The sequence below is a fragment of the Camelus bactrianus genome, chromosome 5, assembly GCF_048773025.1.
Source record: "Camelus bactrianus isolate YW-2024 breed Bactrian camel chromosome 5, ASM4877302v1, whole genome shotgun sequence".
Classification (NCBI taxonomy): domain Eukaryota; kingdom Metazoa; phylum Chordata; class Mammalia; order Artiodactyla; family Camelidae; genus Camelus; species Camelus bactrianus.
This window is the reverse complement of record NC_133543.1, coordinates 51,575,287-51,591,786: the sequence shown is the minus strand read 5'-3', so window position 1 is coordinate 51,591,786 and position 16,500 is coordinate 51,575,287. Positions and strand designations below refer to the sequence as shown.

Genomic DNA, 16,500 nt, shown 5'->3' with positions numbered 1-16,500 from the left:
ATGTGGAAGGGGGTTATATTTATGTATTATTTTACTTTTCTTAATATCTGATACATGCAAATAGGAAAAGGCACAAAGGAGATCAGTGAAGTTTCTTCATTGTCCACCAGCCACCTTGTTTTTCCAGTGTGAGACTTCCCACTTTCTGCACAATGTAGTTTAAATGTTTATCTAAATGTATCCAAAAATTTGAATAATACTCTATTGTTGGACATTTTTACCATTTTTAAGGAAAAAAGTATTTTTATCTTTAAATATTATATCATTAATACGTGATCATTATAGAACTTAAAAATATAATTAAACAAAATGAAATATAAATTAAAAATCACCAGAAACTCTGTGATCCACTGTTAACATTTGAGTGTATATTCAACTACTCTTCTAAAATTTTTTTTACTTTACAAATAATAAATGAATACATGCTTGTTGTTTAAAATTCAAGCAATACCACAAAATTTGAAATAAAATTTAGCAGCTCTTCTTCATATCCACCCTATTCAATCTCTGTCTCTTTAGGTCCCAGTTTAGTCTTTAAAAATAGCTATTATTAAAAGTTTTATAGCTATCGCTTCAGAATGTTTTATTGCAGTTACTAATATTTATATACAGGACGTATTTAAGTGTGTATATATTTTTTAACATGGATGTTATATAATATATTTTTCTGAGACTTTATTGTTTCACTTAACAATATACCTTGAATATTTTTTATGCCAGAATATATGAATGTGTGTCACATCTTTTTAAATAATCATATTGTATACTAAGAATGTACCATTGTTTATTTAATTACATTATTATTGAGGGAAATTTGGATTCTGCATCCCCCATTTCTAGCAGTGCTACAGTGAATATCCATGAGCATATATCTTTTGTAACTTTTGTACAAAGATGTGTTTATGTAGGATAGATTTCTTGAAATACACTTGGATTTACATTGGGAGAGATACTGTCAAATTGCCCTTTGAGAAGATTTTAAGTATGCATGCATTAATGATGTCTGATACACTTTTCTTTATATTATAACCAATTCTGGATAGTACTTTTTTTTGTAATTTAATGGACAAAAAATAGTATCTTTTAATTTACATTCCTCTTAATTTCTAGTGAAACAGAGCATTTTTTCTTGTGTAAATGTTCACTGGTTTTGGTTTTTGTTATCATGAATTGATTACTCCTTTGTTCTTTTGTGTAGGTTGTTTCATATTGAAATATACGTTTGTTTAGTTGATTAAATTGATTGGTTGATTTAAAACATTAATAAGTGGTTTTTAAATATGTTAGATATTAATTTATTAGACATTGCAAATTTTTGTCATCTTTTCTGAATGGTTTTCAGCATTTAGAAAATACTTATTTATTTATTTTTCTTACATTTTTAAAAATTATTTTTTAAACTTTTTTTATTGAATTATAATCATTTTACAATGTTGTGTCAAATTCCAGTGTAGAGCACAATTTTTCAGTTATATATGAACATACATAGAAAATACTTATTTTTTATGTGCTCAAATCTATCTTTTTCATTACTATGAAAAAAGTTTTGGTTTTTGTATATTTATGTCTAAAAGTCACAAATGTCTAAGTGACATACACATCAATTCTCAGGATACATGTGTTGCCAAATTGTGTATGCTTCAGTTCTTTTAACCCTCAGTAAAAAGAGAAGGGAAATTTTTGGATTTATTGTAAGTTTTTTTCTTTGACAGTGTAGAGATCCAAGGGTTTGTGCAAGTTAGGGACAGAGGTGTTGGCAGAGGGAGGCAAATATTTGACCAGTGAGTCACCTTTGAGAAATTTCTCTTTTAATACTGACTTTTGCAGCTCAGAGTTACAGGTGGCAGCCTGATCTCCAGCAAGCTACCTGGCCATTCCCCTACCTATAGCCTTTGCATGTAGGCTGTGTGTGGGCCACAGGATCCCCTTTCATGTGGTCTTTAGCAATAGGGTAGAAGTTCAAGCAGGTTTAGGGTTTGTTTTAGTTGTTTCTTTGGCTTATCTTCAGTGTAGTGTAGGAGATACTCATCAGGCTCTGAGGTCAGCATAAATTCCTTTACTTGCTCTTCACAGTGGGCTCTGTCTTTTTGGTTGGTGGCCAAGTATTACTTATCTTTATTGCATTCTTAACTGCCCTGTTTTTCTCTGAAATCTCTTGAAAACTTAGGTATGTGGGTAAGACCTTGCTTCAGTTTCTAGTAGTGGTATAGAAATTTCCCCATTCCATTGGCTGCATTGTGGGAAATTAAGAAGGAAAAGATGTTTGACAGGTGAGCTTGGGTTGCCAATTTGGTTCCAAAAGTCCTACATCTTAAATTTATTAAGATACATTCAATTCTGTGATTGGAGACAACAAAGGAAAATGTAAGTCTATTATTCTAAAATTTTTTAACGTATGTGAACTTACAAAATTATCGCTATGTTGTGTTCTGCTGAATGTTGATGCACGTGTCAGATATATATAATTCAGAATGCATGTTACTTTATTTGGGGGGTAATTAGGTTTATTTATTTCTTTATTGTTATTATTATTTTTTAATGGCGGTACTAGGGATTAAACCCAGGACCTCATTCATGCTAAGAACAAACTGTACCACTGAGCTATACCCTGCCCCTCAGAATGTATGTTACTTTAAAATACTGTTAGGAATGGTGATGAGCTCATAACAAGCCTCTTTAAGCCAACAGTAGAATTGGAATATTAGCACTAGTATTAATCTGAGTGGAAACAGAGTACTAAATGGTAGAAAAGAGAAGGAGAGGTTTTTTTCCTCCTCTTTATTGAATACTGAGAGTTTATTCAGGAGCAGAATTTCAAAATAGGCTATTTATTTATTCATTCAATTATCCATTCATTGTTTAAAACACTTATTGAACAATCTCTGTTTTGCCAGCCACTGTTCTAGTCACTGAGAATACAAACATGAATGTGATATTGGGCTCTGAGCAGTATAAGAGTCTGCCTGTGACTCGCAGTGGACACAATGAGGATGGGACAAATAAGGGACTCTAGTGACACCAAAATCTCCCAAAAGAGGAATTTTGACTAAGAAACTTAAATATAATTATTGAAAAGACACTTAAGAGTATCTGTAGACTGCCTAATTCTGTTTCTTTCTATTAATAGATAAGCCTTTCTCTAGGAAAGGGCCCATAGACCTTGCTTAAGAATAACTCAGTTACTGTTAATCTCATCAGCTTCCAAAAAGAAGGGAAAATCGTCATAGGATAGTTTGCATCACTTTCCCCTGGATAAGGGAAGAGGGCTTAAGTGATCTCATTTACTTCTACTGATTTAAAAGCCATCCTAAATCTGATAACTTCCCAATTTGTAACTCAAGTCCAGACTCTCCCTTGAGTCCCAGCTTCGCTATCCAACCACCTCTAAGACATCTCCATTTCCATAGCTCCTCGATACCTCAGATTTAAAACATCTGACACAGAATTATTGATTCTCCACCCCCACAGTGCACTTTCTAGTGGCATCCTTACCACTCAGTTGTTCAAACCAGAAACCAAGGAATCCACCTTTATTTTCCTTTATTTCCCACATTAAATTGATCAGCATTTCATGTTGATTTTTACTGCTGTCATCCTAGTCCAGGCCACCCTCATGTCCCATGAATTATTGCATCAACCTCTTAACTGCTCTCCTATTCTGTCTTCCCAATCCCTTCTCCTTTCATTATCCAGAGAGATTTTATTAAAATGGAAATTGATCATATTATTCTCCTGCCTAAAACATTTCAGTGGCTTTCCATTCAGTTAAAATACAGTGGAAACTTGACTATCTCTTGCAAGGCTCATCTGGCCTCATCTACTGCTCAGCCTCCTTTCCTGCTCCTCTTTCACCTTAGTTATTATACTTCTATCACCCTGGCCTTCTGGGCCTCAAGCACCTGTCAAAGCATTGCTTACCTCAGGGCCTTCTCAAGTGCTTTTCCTTCTCTCTGGAATTTTACCCTCCCATTCTTCATCTGTGGGCTTCACCAAGTCAAAGAGGTCTTCCTTATCTTAAGGAACAACTCTGTTCAAAGTCATGTAAAATAAATAACTCAATTGCTATTCTTTTTCTTGTTCTCTTATTTTGTTTATAACACTTACCTGGATTTGTAATTACATTATTTGATGAGGGCACTCAGAATCTGCAATAAACTACTTACGGTGGGAGCTCCTGGTTGTGATGGTGGCGAGGCTTGGGTGGGGAGGGATGCAGGTGATTTGTAGAGGTAGATCCAGATCAGAGCTCTGCAGTGAGGAGGCTGCTCAGGGATCTCTGAAGAACTCACACATAAGCCCTGTGAGAGAACCAGCATTTGACAGATTACCACTCAGAGGGCCATAGTCAGTCAGTGTCGGCTAGAGAAAGAATAAGAAAGTGGCCGCTTTGGGTAAGGATACTGTTGTTGCGCTCCTTCCATCAAACCCCATCTCCTGAGGGGTGAGACCCATAGTTTAGGTACCATTGTCCAATGCCAATATTGAAAAGCACTACAGATTAGCGACTTTTCTATAAAATAATGTCACCATTCCAGCATGGAGTCAGTTAACTGGTTCTTTCTAAAGGAAAAGAACATTTGAATCTAGTGTAGAACTTAATTTTGGTGAGGAATGAAACACATTTTGAAGAAAGGAAAATATTGGCAATCCTGGGCTAATCCAGATTGGATTTAGTATTAATCACTGCTCTTTATCTATCTGTTCTTGTCCCAAAATAAATCCACAATTTCTCCTTTACATCTTCAAATCATCCCACCTAAGAATCTAATTCATTTCTTTAAAATATATTGTTTTTCTGCTTTGCTCTCAGTTATAATTGCTTTTTTCCTTAGAATAAAGGAACATGAAGAGGAAGAAGAAAGGAAGAGAAAACATGAAGAAAAGGATGCTGAGGAAATAAAGCGACAGAATTCATTATATGAGATAGAAATGAAAAAAAAACTAGAAAAGAAAAAAGAAGAGATAAATGAAAGCAGGAGACTGTTTTTTGTAAGTTGAAAATACTTCAAAAATGTATCTCTTCAAAAAATGTACAAAGTTCCATGCCTAATTTTTAATATATTTTTTAACAAATTATACTGGAGTAGAAAACAAGTTTACTATTAAGTTGGGTTTCTAAGTATACTTTGGGGGAGCTAGATTTGCTATAGTTTCAGATGGATGTGCTCTCATGCATGAGCAAGAAAGAGAGAGGAGTCTTTTTTTTAAGTGAATTTATTTTCTTATCCATAAAATGCGAGTTGTTAGGAGGAATGAATGGAATGATGTGTGTCCAAGTGTCTGCTGTACTATTAACATGTGCTCAATAAATGGTAATAATTATTTTATGGCTATTGCAGTTTATTTAATTTTGTAATCCTTTACATTCTTTTCTTTAAAATTATTATTTATTTTTAAGTAATATTGGCCCAGATTGAGAACATCAAACAACACCAAAAGGCTTAAAAAAAGAAGAGTAGCAGTTCTTTGCTTCACCCTTTCTGCTTCTTGGAAAATGATATTCTAAATAATCTATGTATTTAAAAAATATATATTAAGCTTTAAAGATACGTATCTTGATTTATCCATTTTAACCATCTGCCCTGGTAGTTGAAGACTTAGCTCTTTTCCAATACTATCCCCTTCTCCCAAAATAATCATGTCATTATTTCAGTTAAATAATTATTGTGATGATATGAATATTGTCCTCTGAAGAGTCACGTAATATACTATGAGTATATTTCTTTGCTTGCATAAATGTTTTTCTGTGATTAAAGTTATTGTCATTGTTTTCATTTGCTTTAATGCTGTGTACCTCAATTTTTTCCATATGTCCCATCAAATGGATATTGACTTTAGTTTTCAAATGCTCAACTAAGTAATATTAAACTATATATGTTACTGTTTTTCTTGGAGCTCCCCATCCAGAGTCGACCGTCCTGCTCTTCCTTCTCTTCCTTCTGGACTGCTTGCTCTCTAGGCCTGCGGCTCAGCTGTCATTCTGGGGCTTCCCTGTGCCGCTTTCCCGAGTTGCAGCTCCTATTTCCTGAATCTCATGCCTTCCTCTTTCTTGCTTTACTCCTTCATCTTGCTAAAATACATCTCTGAGTAGCTTCCAAAGAAAGGGTATACAGGAGGTAGAATTTTTGCATTCCTATTGAAGAGGTTATCATCTATAAAGTAATGCTTGCTTTATAGTTTGGATGTAGAATTCTGGGTTCAGAATTCAGAGTTTTGTATTCATGGTTTCACAGTCATCTAGCTTTCAGTATTGCTATTGAGAAGTATTATGCCATTTATGGGCTTTATCCTATGTGTGTGATCTGGTGTGTTTTGCTTTTTCTTCTCTTCTCTCTATTTCTCTGAAAGGTCTCAGGGTCTTCTCTTTATTTCTGCAGCTCTAAGATTTTTACAGGGACACACCTTGGTGTAGGTCTTTTTCATTTTGCTGAGCACTCTCCTGATACTTCAGTCCATGAATGCATCAACCTTTCTTATTTTATTTCTTGTATAATTTTGTCCCTTTCCATTTTGTTTCTTCTGCTGTAGAACCCTTCTTATATATATTGCCATTTCTGAACTGAAGCTCTAATTAAAAAAAAAAACTTTTCTCATTTTGTTAGTTAGAAGAAGACTCAAAAATGTATACGAGAAAACCCAACATAATAATACCTTAAAAATAAAAAGTTTGTTTGGAGTGCAGAGGTAGTCATTCCAAGGCAGAATTAATGGACTGAGACAGCTTCTCTCCTTTTGTTTTGCTGTTCTCGGAAGATAGGTGGCATCTGTCCTCAAGGTTGCCTCCTGGCCTTGAATGGCTGTTGGCGCTCCCGCCCTTCTGTCCACATTACAGGTAGCAAGAAGAAAAAAGAAAGAAGGAGAAAAAAGAGTGTCCTAACTATCTGTTCTCTTTTTAAGGAAATTTTTCAGAAGTCCCACTTAACAATTTCCACTAAATCTCATTGGTTGTAATTTAGTGACACCTAGCTGAAAAAATAACTTGGAAATATGGTTTTTGGCTGAGCATATTGCCACTCTGAACAAAATCTGGGTCTTGATACTAATGCAGTAGAGAAGAAAGACTCTTGGGCAGGCAATTGTTCCTGCCATTTCTGGCTGTTACTTGACTTTGTTATCTTCAACTTTGTCTTCTAAACCTTCTATTGAATTTAAAATTTTAGCTATCAAAGTTTTAATTTCTAAGAGTTCTACTTGTGATATTATTTTCCTTTTCCATAAAATCTTATTCTTGATTCATGGATGCAATATTTTTATCTAAGTCACTTTGGAATAGGAGAGACTTGTTTTAAATACTAACTCTGCTACTTACTAGCTATGCGACTTTGAGCTGAGGCTTTCCATTTTTAAAATGAGAATTACTTTGTGCTAATTCGCTCTGTACTTTTCCTATTATAAAAAAATCTGTATGAAAATTACCATAAATTTAGGGGAAAAAACAGTAAAGTAAAAAATTTAAGAAATAATTCGATCAGTTTTAAGAATTTGGTATTTTCATTATCTTCTCATGTCAACTAATATATGTCCTAACCAGATTATAAGCTTTTAAAAGTAATAGCCCACAAATACTAGGCAAATAGTAGACTCTGAGTTATAAATATATTGGCAGATTAAATATCACATCTAATGACTTTCACCTTTCATTGATTTCTATGTATAGTAATAGAAAACACTAATATATCTGTAAACCCAAACTGTTATGTTCAAAGGCACTTATTTTTATGGTGGCTAACTCAGTTCGGGGTGTGGAATGTATGCTGATATGAACAGATTTTTATTTTATTTTTTAAAAAGACCTATTTAAAATAATTTTAGAGTATAAATCTATATATGTTTTTGTATATGTGCAAAAACAATTACCCTGGACAAGAAGGTAGTTTCATAGTGATTGAGTCCGGTGGGTAGAATTAGAAACAGGCAGATAGACAGTGGATGTGGTAGGAAGGACAGTTTACACTGTGTATTTTAAAAATATTTTAAATTTAAGTACCATGTGACTATAGTAACTATTCAAACATTAAATGAAATTATATATATTTAATACATTTTTTTCTGGTTGTAGAATTATTTTAAATTACATATTTGTAAAGAAATGAGATACTTGAGAAGAAATGCAGAGAGGTGTTAAGAAGATATAAAAGTCACCTATAATCTTATACCCTAGGGATATTTAACATTTGGCATATTTCTTCCAGTTATGTATTCATAATGAACTTGAACCTAAATATATTTGCAAAACTGAAATATGCCATGGTAGTGTTTTATATTCTGCTTTTTTCCTCCGGCTTACTGATTGTTATTTGTATCTTCCCATGTCATTGAGAGCATAATTTATTTAACCATTTCTCCATTACTGAATGTTCAGAAGTTCCAGTTTTTTACTATTACAAATAACTTTGAGATGAACTACATGCAACATAAAACTTAATGCACAGCTCTGATTATCTCTTTAGGATTAATTTCTGAGAGAAATAAATAGATGTCAGAAGCTGTGGCCATATGACAGGTTCTTGTTAGATATTTATATGTTGGAAGACATTTTTCTTTGTGATAGGATAATATACACTTTTCCCCCCAAGGAACATATGAATGATAAAAATATCATCAAAGCTGTAGAACAACAGCAGCAAGAGGAGGAAGATGAAAAGATTAGAAAATTTATCAAAGCAAAAAAGCGTCTTATGCAAATGGGGAAAGAAAAAGAAGCTGAAACACACAGGTAAGCTTTTAACATAACTTTTGTAATTAATAAAGTACTATCTGAAATTATTTTGTTATAAATCAAAAGTTTTGATATGAGAGTAACCTTTAGGAATAAAGGTCTGATTATTTTACATATGACTAGGGCATTTAGTAACATGATTTCAGCTTGGAATATGTGAATTGGGCCTCCCTTGGAATATTGACGACATCTATGCAGTAGATAGTCGGAAATACTGTAAATCTGTGCTTTAAGAGAGGGGTATGAGCTGGAGATGGCTTTGTGAGCCATTGATACATAGTAGGAGTTGGAACTGTGGGTACAGGTGAGCTCACTGCAGGTGAGTAGGTCATGGTCCCTAAGGAAATCCACATTTAAAGGTCAAATTGGAGAGCGAAGATAATGTGAAGAGCAAAGAATTCAGTTTCCAGAGAATGGAGGAGAACCAGAGAAACCCAAGGGTGGAAGGTTTCAGTAAGAAGAAAGCAGTTATCAGTGTTAGATCAGTAGAGGATTAAGTGAGATTTTAAAAGTTCAGCACCCATCAGATTTAGAGGTCATTGCTTACCTCAGTGAGCAGTTTGAGATGAGGTGAGAGAAGAGAATTACAGTACATCTCATTTCTGTCTAGACCATGCTTTTGACTTGCGCAAAACCCTCTGATGGCTTTACATCACACTTAGAGCCTTGATTGTGGCCCATAAGGCTCAACACCCATCCTAATTCCCAGCTGACGCCAGCCTCCTTTCTCAAACCTCATCTCTTACTGTTGTCTCTCTCTTTCCCTCTTCGTTATCCCACTGGTCTTTTCCTCTCCCCCTCTGGGGAATGCTCACCTCCTTTAGCTCTTTCAAATCATTGCTCAAATATCGCTCTCTCATTCAGGCCTTCCCTGACTACCTTATTTAAAATCACAACCCCATTCCCATATTGCTTATCAATTTAACTGCTTTCTTTTTCCTTATTGCAAAATACAGCACTGTTTTATTTATTTTGTTTGCTGTTTCTCTACCTCAACTATTGTGAAAGCTCCATAAGGGCAGAGATTTTTAGTGTTTTTGTTTTTAATGTTTTGTTCACCTGGAATGATGCCTGGCACATAGTAGATAATCAATAAGTGTTTAAAATACTTTTTTAATTGAATAAAAGATTCTTTAAATTCTATAGTGCTTTGCAACTTTCAAACTTTCATACACATAATTTTATATAATACCATAACCCCTTTTTTAACCCCCTACGCCAATTTGCCCCTCCCCCCATCCCTCTCCCCACAGGTAACCACTAGTTCTCTATACCTGTGAATCTTCTTTTTTGCTTTATTCACTAGTTTGTTGTATTTTTTAGATTCCACACTTAAGTGATATCATGCAGTATGTCTTTCTCTAATTTTTTTCACTTAGCATAATACCCTTGTTATCCATCCATGTTGCTGTAAATGGCAAAATTTCATTCTTTTTTATGGCTGAGTGGTATTCCATTGTACATATATACCACATGTTCTTTACCCATTCATCTGTTGGACTCTTGGGTTGCTTCCATACCTTGGCAACTGTAAATAATACTGCTGTCAGCATTGGGGTGCATGTATCTTTTCCAATTAGTATTTTTGTTTTTTTCAGATATATACCCATGTGTGGAATTACTGGATCATCTGTTAGTTCTATTTTAGTTTTTTGAGAAACTTCCATACTGTTTTCCACAGTGGCTGCATCAATTTGTATTCCCATCAACAGCGTATAAGGGTTTCCTTTTTTCTACATCCTTGCCAACATTTGTTATTTGTGGTTTTTTTGATGATGGCCATTCTGACAGGTGTGAAGTGATATCTCATTGTGGTTTTAATTTGCATTTCCCTGATGATTAGTAATGTTGAGCATCTTTTCATGTGCCTTTTGGTCATCTTAGTCATTTTGATAACTTTCACTTTTTTTTTGAGGTTATATTTAAAGAAAGGCCTTTGGTTTATTTTATAACCTATGCCTCCAATATTAGAGTCAGTAGGGTAGTTGCCATAAAGTATTTAAAAACATTTTTCATTGTGGAGAATTTTACACTTTATTTGCTATGACCACACATACACAAGATCATATTATATGCATTATTCTCTTTGGATTTTTAGAATATACTTTATTCTAAAATAAAGTGTAAATAAAGTATTAAAAACTTCCACTTAAAACTATATATGTAAGGAGCAATGGGTCTCCTTTTTAGTCTTGTAAAAGACTATAAAATATTTGTAAATAAAGTATGTTGGTTCCATAACAAATCCATTCGTGAAGACTTGACAAGTGATGCTTATTTTGTTTTAGGCTAATGGAGGAACGGAGAGAAAGAATAAATAACTTCCTGAGTGAACTAATGAAAGAGAAAATTGACAATGAGGATTTGATTATTGCTAGAGATATTGCAGAAGCTGAGGCTGAATGGGAAAAAAGAGAAAGAGAAAAATATGAAAAAAACAAAGCAGAATTAAGAGCGATTGCAGAACATAGAGCTGTTGTGGTAAGCAATCCAATAATGACAAATAAAAATAAAACGAATTTGAGTTCTTTACACTGTAGTTTCCACTCCTGCCTCTGTGACAAAAAACCTAGCAGATATTTGAAAAACAATGTATGAATTATCTACCCGTATTCTTGAAATCAGACCATGTTTACTTTCTAACAAAAGATGACATGACAATCAGTTACAAATAAGATCTTTATAGATGCAAAGTAATAATCTATTCTGTTTCAGAACCATCTGAAATGCAAACAAAAGTTAGTCATTTAAATATACTTTTCATTTGAATGTTCTTAAGACAAACCAAGTAAAAATTACCACATTGCATTTCTGTATTTCTTAATCCTTCAGAATTTATCTCCTACATGACTGACTGTCATAACATTTAAATTGTTTATAAACATTGTAGCAATTAATTTTTTACCTACAAATTTCCCTTTACTTTGAGATGAGCTTGCTTTTCTGTTCTTGTACTTTTTTTTTAACCAATAGCATTCTACTTAAGTTTTCATTGTGTTTCTTGGTACTCAGCAAATAGAACAAAACCAAAGTAAACTGGCCATGTGGGAGTCAGCCCATGTGCAATTTTCTGCCCTTGCGCTGCTTCTGGCTGTCTTTGTGCTTAGAGCTTTCTGACTTCATGCCTTATTGGAGGGTGCTGGTTTGCTAAAAATGGTTTTAAGTTTTTCCTTTGCTTTTTATTATCTAGATGAAAAATAAAGAGGAAGAAGAAAGACAAAGAAAATCAGAGGCTAAAGAACAGCTGCTAGCTAACATGAAAATAGACCAGATTTTCTGGGAGCATGAAAAGGAGAAAAAACGGAAAGCAGATAAGGAACGCCAAGAAGTTCAAGACGCCCATATTCAGCAAATGGTAATTATTCCTTAATGTTTATATTTTAGCAATAAATATGTAATATAGAGTTCATACTAGTTTTCTGTTTCCCAAAGCAGTTCCCTTTATATCAAGTAAGATCAGATGGTCATTATGGTTATGACACACAAAAAAGTACTAAACATGTGAAGAGTGAGTTTTTGTTTTTAGGTACTGAAGTTTGCATACTAGGTTTATGTCTTTTGCACAAATATTTATCCTTCTTTAGTTTCTATTGTGCTTTAGTAAATGTTAAAGAAAATATAAGTTCACATGGCATGCCATGATGCTTTTTTTCTTTTACTTTTTCCCCACTTTATAACTGCTACCCAGAGACTATATTGTTTGGGATCCCACAGGTTTCATATCTGAAGTGAGTAGGGGGTCCCAGAGATCTTAGAACATGTATAGAGGACCTGGCATCCATCATTTGTGTCTAAAGACCAAATATAGCCATGCCATTTTCCATTCCTACCAGCTGTATATGAGAGGACAAGTTGCTCCACATTCTCACCAACACATGTTCTTGTCATCCTTTAATTTTAACTGCTCTAGTGTAGTGTTACCTCGTGATATGATTTTGCCTTTTCCTAGTGACTAAAGATACTGAACATCTTTTCATGTTCTTTTTAGCCATTTGTGTGCCTTCTTTTGTGAAGTGTTTATTTAAATCTTTTGCCAATTATCTTGTTGGGTTGTTTTCTTATTGTTGAGTTTTAACTTTGTTTTTAATGTGGTAAAATATACATAACATAAAATTTACCATTTTAATCACTTTTAATTGTACAGTGCAAGGGCATTAAGTACATTTACATTGACTTGCAACTGTCAGCCCCGTCCATATCCTTAACTTTTTCATCATCCTACACTGAAACTCTGTACCCACTGAACAGTTAACTCTCCATTTCCCCTTCCTCCCATCTCCTGGTAACCACTGTTCTATTTTCTGTCTCTGTGATTTTGCTTATCCCAGGTACCTCATATTAGTGGAACCATAGAATATTTGTCTTTTTTATCTATCTTATTTCACTTAGCATAATGTCTTCAAGGTTCATTCATGCTGGTGCATGTGTCAGAGTTATATTCCTTATTAATAGTGAATAATATTCCATTGTACATATTTTGTTTATCCATACATCCATCAATGGATGTTTGGGTTGTTTCCATTTTTTTGGCTATTGTGAATAATGCTTCTGTGCACAATGGGATACAAATATGTTTGAGTCCCTGCTTTTAATTCTTTTGTTTAAATACCCATAAGTGGAATTGCTGGATCATATGGTAATTCTGTTTATTATTTTTTTTGAGAACCACCATACTGTGTACTACAGCAGTTGCACTAGCAGTGTTCAAGTGTTCCAGTTTCTCCAAAATCTCAACACTTTTTTTCTGTTTGTTGTTGCTCATTGTCATAAATTTGAAGTGGTATCTCATTGTGGTTTTCACTTGCAGTTCCCTCATGATTACTGATGTTGAGCATCTTTTTATATGCTTATTAGCCACTTCTGTTCAACCTGAAGACTTCCTTCAGCACGTTTTATAGCACAGGTGGCTATAAACAGCTTTAATGATTGTTACCTAGATCTCTTAATTCATGAGATGCAAAAATGTTAATATTCTCTCCTTCCTTCTCATTGATTTGCTGAAGTTTTCAAAGAACTTTCATAATCAGCACTTGGTTTCCCCAAAGTACAATTTTAAAAGAAAAGATAGGTTAAATACTTGATTCTTTCACTTTATTTTCAGTTTTCAAGATTAGCTCTCTAGCATCCTCCAGAGGTGCCTATTGACTCTACTCCCATGTGTTACAATTTTTAGGATTTAAAGAGTTTCTCTACAAATCTATATTTATGCATAATACATACCAGTTTGAGGTACCAATCATGTGATTCATTATGGTTATCCTTTCCTTCCATTGTGACTTCCTTTTTGTACTTCAAATGTTTCTCCCCGTTTCCTCAATCTTTCTACAAAATTACTACCCAACCAATATATCCCAGTTGCTCCTTTTAAGATCCCAAATTATAGCACTTTACCTTTGATGAGATAGTTTTTAGCCTTTTCTGATTTTTTTCCCCTGTGTTATTGAATGTCATTTCCTATTTTTTCAAATTCCTTGTATTCTATCACCAAGTCAACAAATAGCATGAAAGCTTTAGTTTTGAAGTATAGCACTCGAAATGAAAATTTGATATTTCATATTCATATGGTGGTTCTATTTCCTCACAAATTTCAATTTATGGTAGATACCAGGTTTAGCCTACTATTTTATGCTGAAGTGTTGGTTACTGATTTTGAAAAATGCATTCATGAATATTAAACATATTCATAAGTAGACAAAATCACTCTTAATTTTCAAGAAACAGCATTTCTTAAAATTCTTCTGAGAAGATGCAATGAAAAGTTGTCAACCACAACTTCATAGAAATCTTTAAAAAGCCATTAAAGTCTACTCATATAATATAAACAGTTAAGAGAACAATGTTTTTATAAATATAAAGTTAAAAGGAAACATGAAATATTAGTAAACTGGCTTTTGGTAGATTGCATAGAGTACTCACTCTACCCTGCTCCTGATCAACCTACATTGATAAATATCACTCGTTCCAACTTCAAATTCTTAGGAAACAGAATGTAATTTGTTTCACTTAATTTAGATATTCATTGCTGATTTAATCTCACGTGGCTGGGTCACATGGTGTATCTGGCTGATTTAGGGCAATGGGTTTGGGTGCATTTCTCAGAATAGTGGATGGATAGGGACAGTGATTAGTATGTCTTCTACACCTGCCAATGTACGTTTCTTATAAACGATAAAAACAGGACTCTAAATCTGATTATTTAATTTTTATCTATATTTCATGCTGTATTGTTTGTTTGAAGATGTATCATCCTATAAGGCTATTAGGGTAAGTTTCATTTAGCCACTACTTTGAACATGATACTGTTGTGAGAAGCATGGGATAATTTCTGAAATACATTATTTTTAAGTCAGAACATATCAAATACAATGAGTTTAGAAAGTTAGGACAAGATTTGAACATTCTCAGCCCAATGGAGTTACCACGTGTATCATAACTGCTACTTAGCTATATCAACAGAGGGCACTGGAAGCCAGGTGGAAAATGATAGAAGCCTCACTGAGAAAACACGAGTTGGGTCCTGAAGGGTGAGCAGAAGCTTGACAAGCAAAGAAGGCAGAGAGAGAAAGGCATTTTAAACAGCATGAATGGCATATGGAAAATGCCATATGGCACAGCAGGTCCTGTTCAGAAAGTGGTGATCTGTTCACTGTGTTTACAGCAATCACCTTTATCATGTTATTCTCTCCCTAGCTGGAGCCTTTTGTTTCTTGAGTTACGTGGAATTTCATGTGTCACTTAGGCCATAGTAAGGGACATGGTACTTATGGAATGGTGAGTGTTGGGACAGAGGGAGCCATGAAACTTACAAAGAGCAAAAAGCAACTTCTTTGTGAGGTTTGAGTTTGGGGAAGAATTCTCTTCTCACTCTGTGACTCATTTTCTCCATTAATAAAAGCATCAACTGCCAAAAAAAGAAAAAAAAAGTTATATCGGTGACTTCAAATGCTACTTATATTTAGAAAACTCATCTTTTTTTTATAACAATATGAAATTATATTTTCTTTCTTTCTCAAATAGGCCAAAAATAAGTTTAATGCAAAGCAAGCAAAACAAGCAGAATTAGAGTATTACAGACGTACTGAAGCTCTTGTGGCTGAAAAGGAGAAGGAATTTCAGGAATATGCCAGAGAAGTAACTGAACTTGAGTCTGAATCAACAAACAAATATATTTATCCTCTTGTAAAAGCTGTACAGGAAGGATCTGGAGGTGGTCATGGACCAATTTTTGTGGACAGAGGTGGGTTAAGACCCAGCTATCAGGCAAATGATATCACTGGAGTCCAGCTCCCTTTTTATAACTCTCAGGGATCAAAATATAATAATTTTCAAAAGTCTAAGGGAAGACTAGGTTTTACATGGTAGAAAAGCTTATTTTTAAGATTAAGAAGACTAAGTTGTGGCTAATATTATGAGCTACAAATGTAAGTGAACTATATGCATATATTTGTTAATAAAGCTACTTTTCATCCAAGTACAATTATGTCTGATCTAATTGATTCTTTACCACTCAAGATTAATTCAGATTCCATTTTTTGTATGATAAAATACATACACAACAATACGACACAACATACATTTTGTGTAACTTTAGCCATTTAGAAATATTCAGTGGCATTATGTATATTCATAATACTGTATCATACCATACCATTTATCTAGTTCCAGAACTTTTTCATTGCTCCAATGAAAACCCTGTATCTGTCCCTCCTAAGCAGTTACTCCACATTCTCCCTTCTCCAAAGTTCTAATCTGCTTTGTCTCTTGATTTGCCCATTTTGGAT

General features: G+C 34.0%; 1 protein-coding gene across 1 annotated transcript in view; it reads left to right on the top strand.

The window, feature by feature from the left end:
• The window catches only part of CFAP210 (cilia and flagella associated protein 210), a 28,922-nt gene extending 12,726 nt beyond the window's left edge, over positions 1–16,196 (top strand). Inside the window, exons 5-9 of the mRNA XM_074363844.1 lie at positions 4,833–4,989; positions 8,577–8,716; positions 11,008–11,200; positions 11,910–12,074; positions 15,737–16,196. Of these exons, the coding sequence (XP_074219945.1) occupies positions 4,833–4,989; positions 8,577–8,716; positions 11,008–11,200; positions 11,910–12,074; positions 15,737–16,081 (1,000 nt within the window). The 3' untranslated portion in view covers positions 16,082–16,196. The remainder of the gene's footprint in view (positions 1–4,832; positions 4,990–8,576; positions 8,717–11,007; positions 11,201–11,909; positions 12,075–15,736) is intronic.
• Positions 16,197–16,500: the final 304 nt, after the last annotated feature.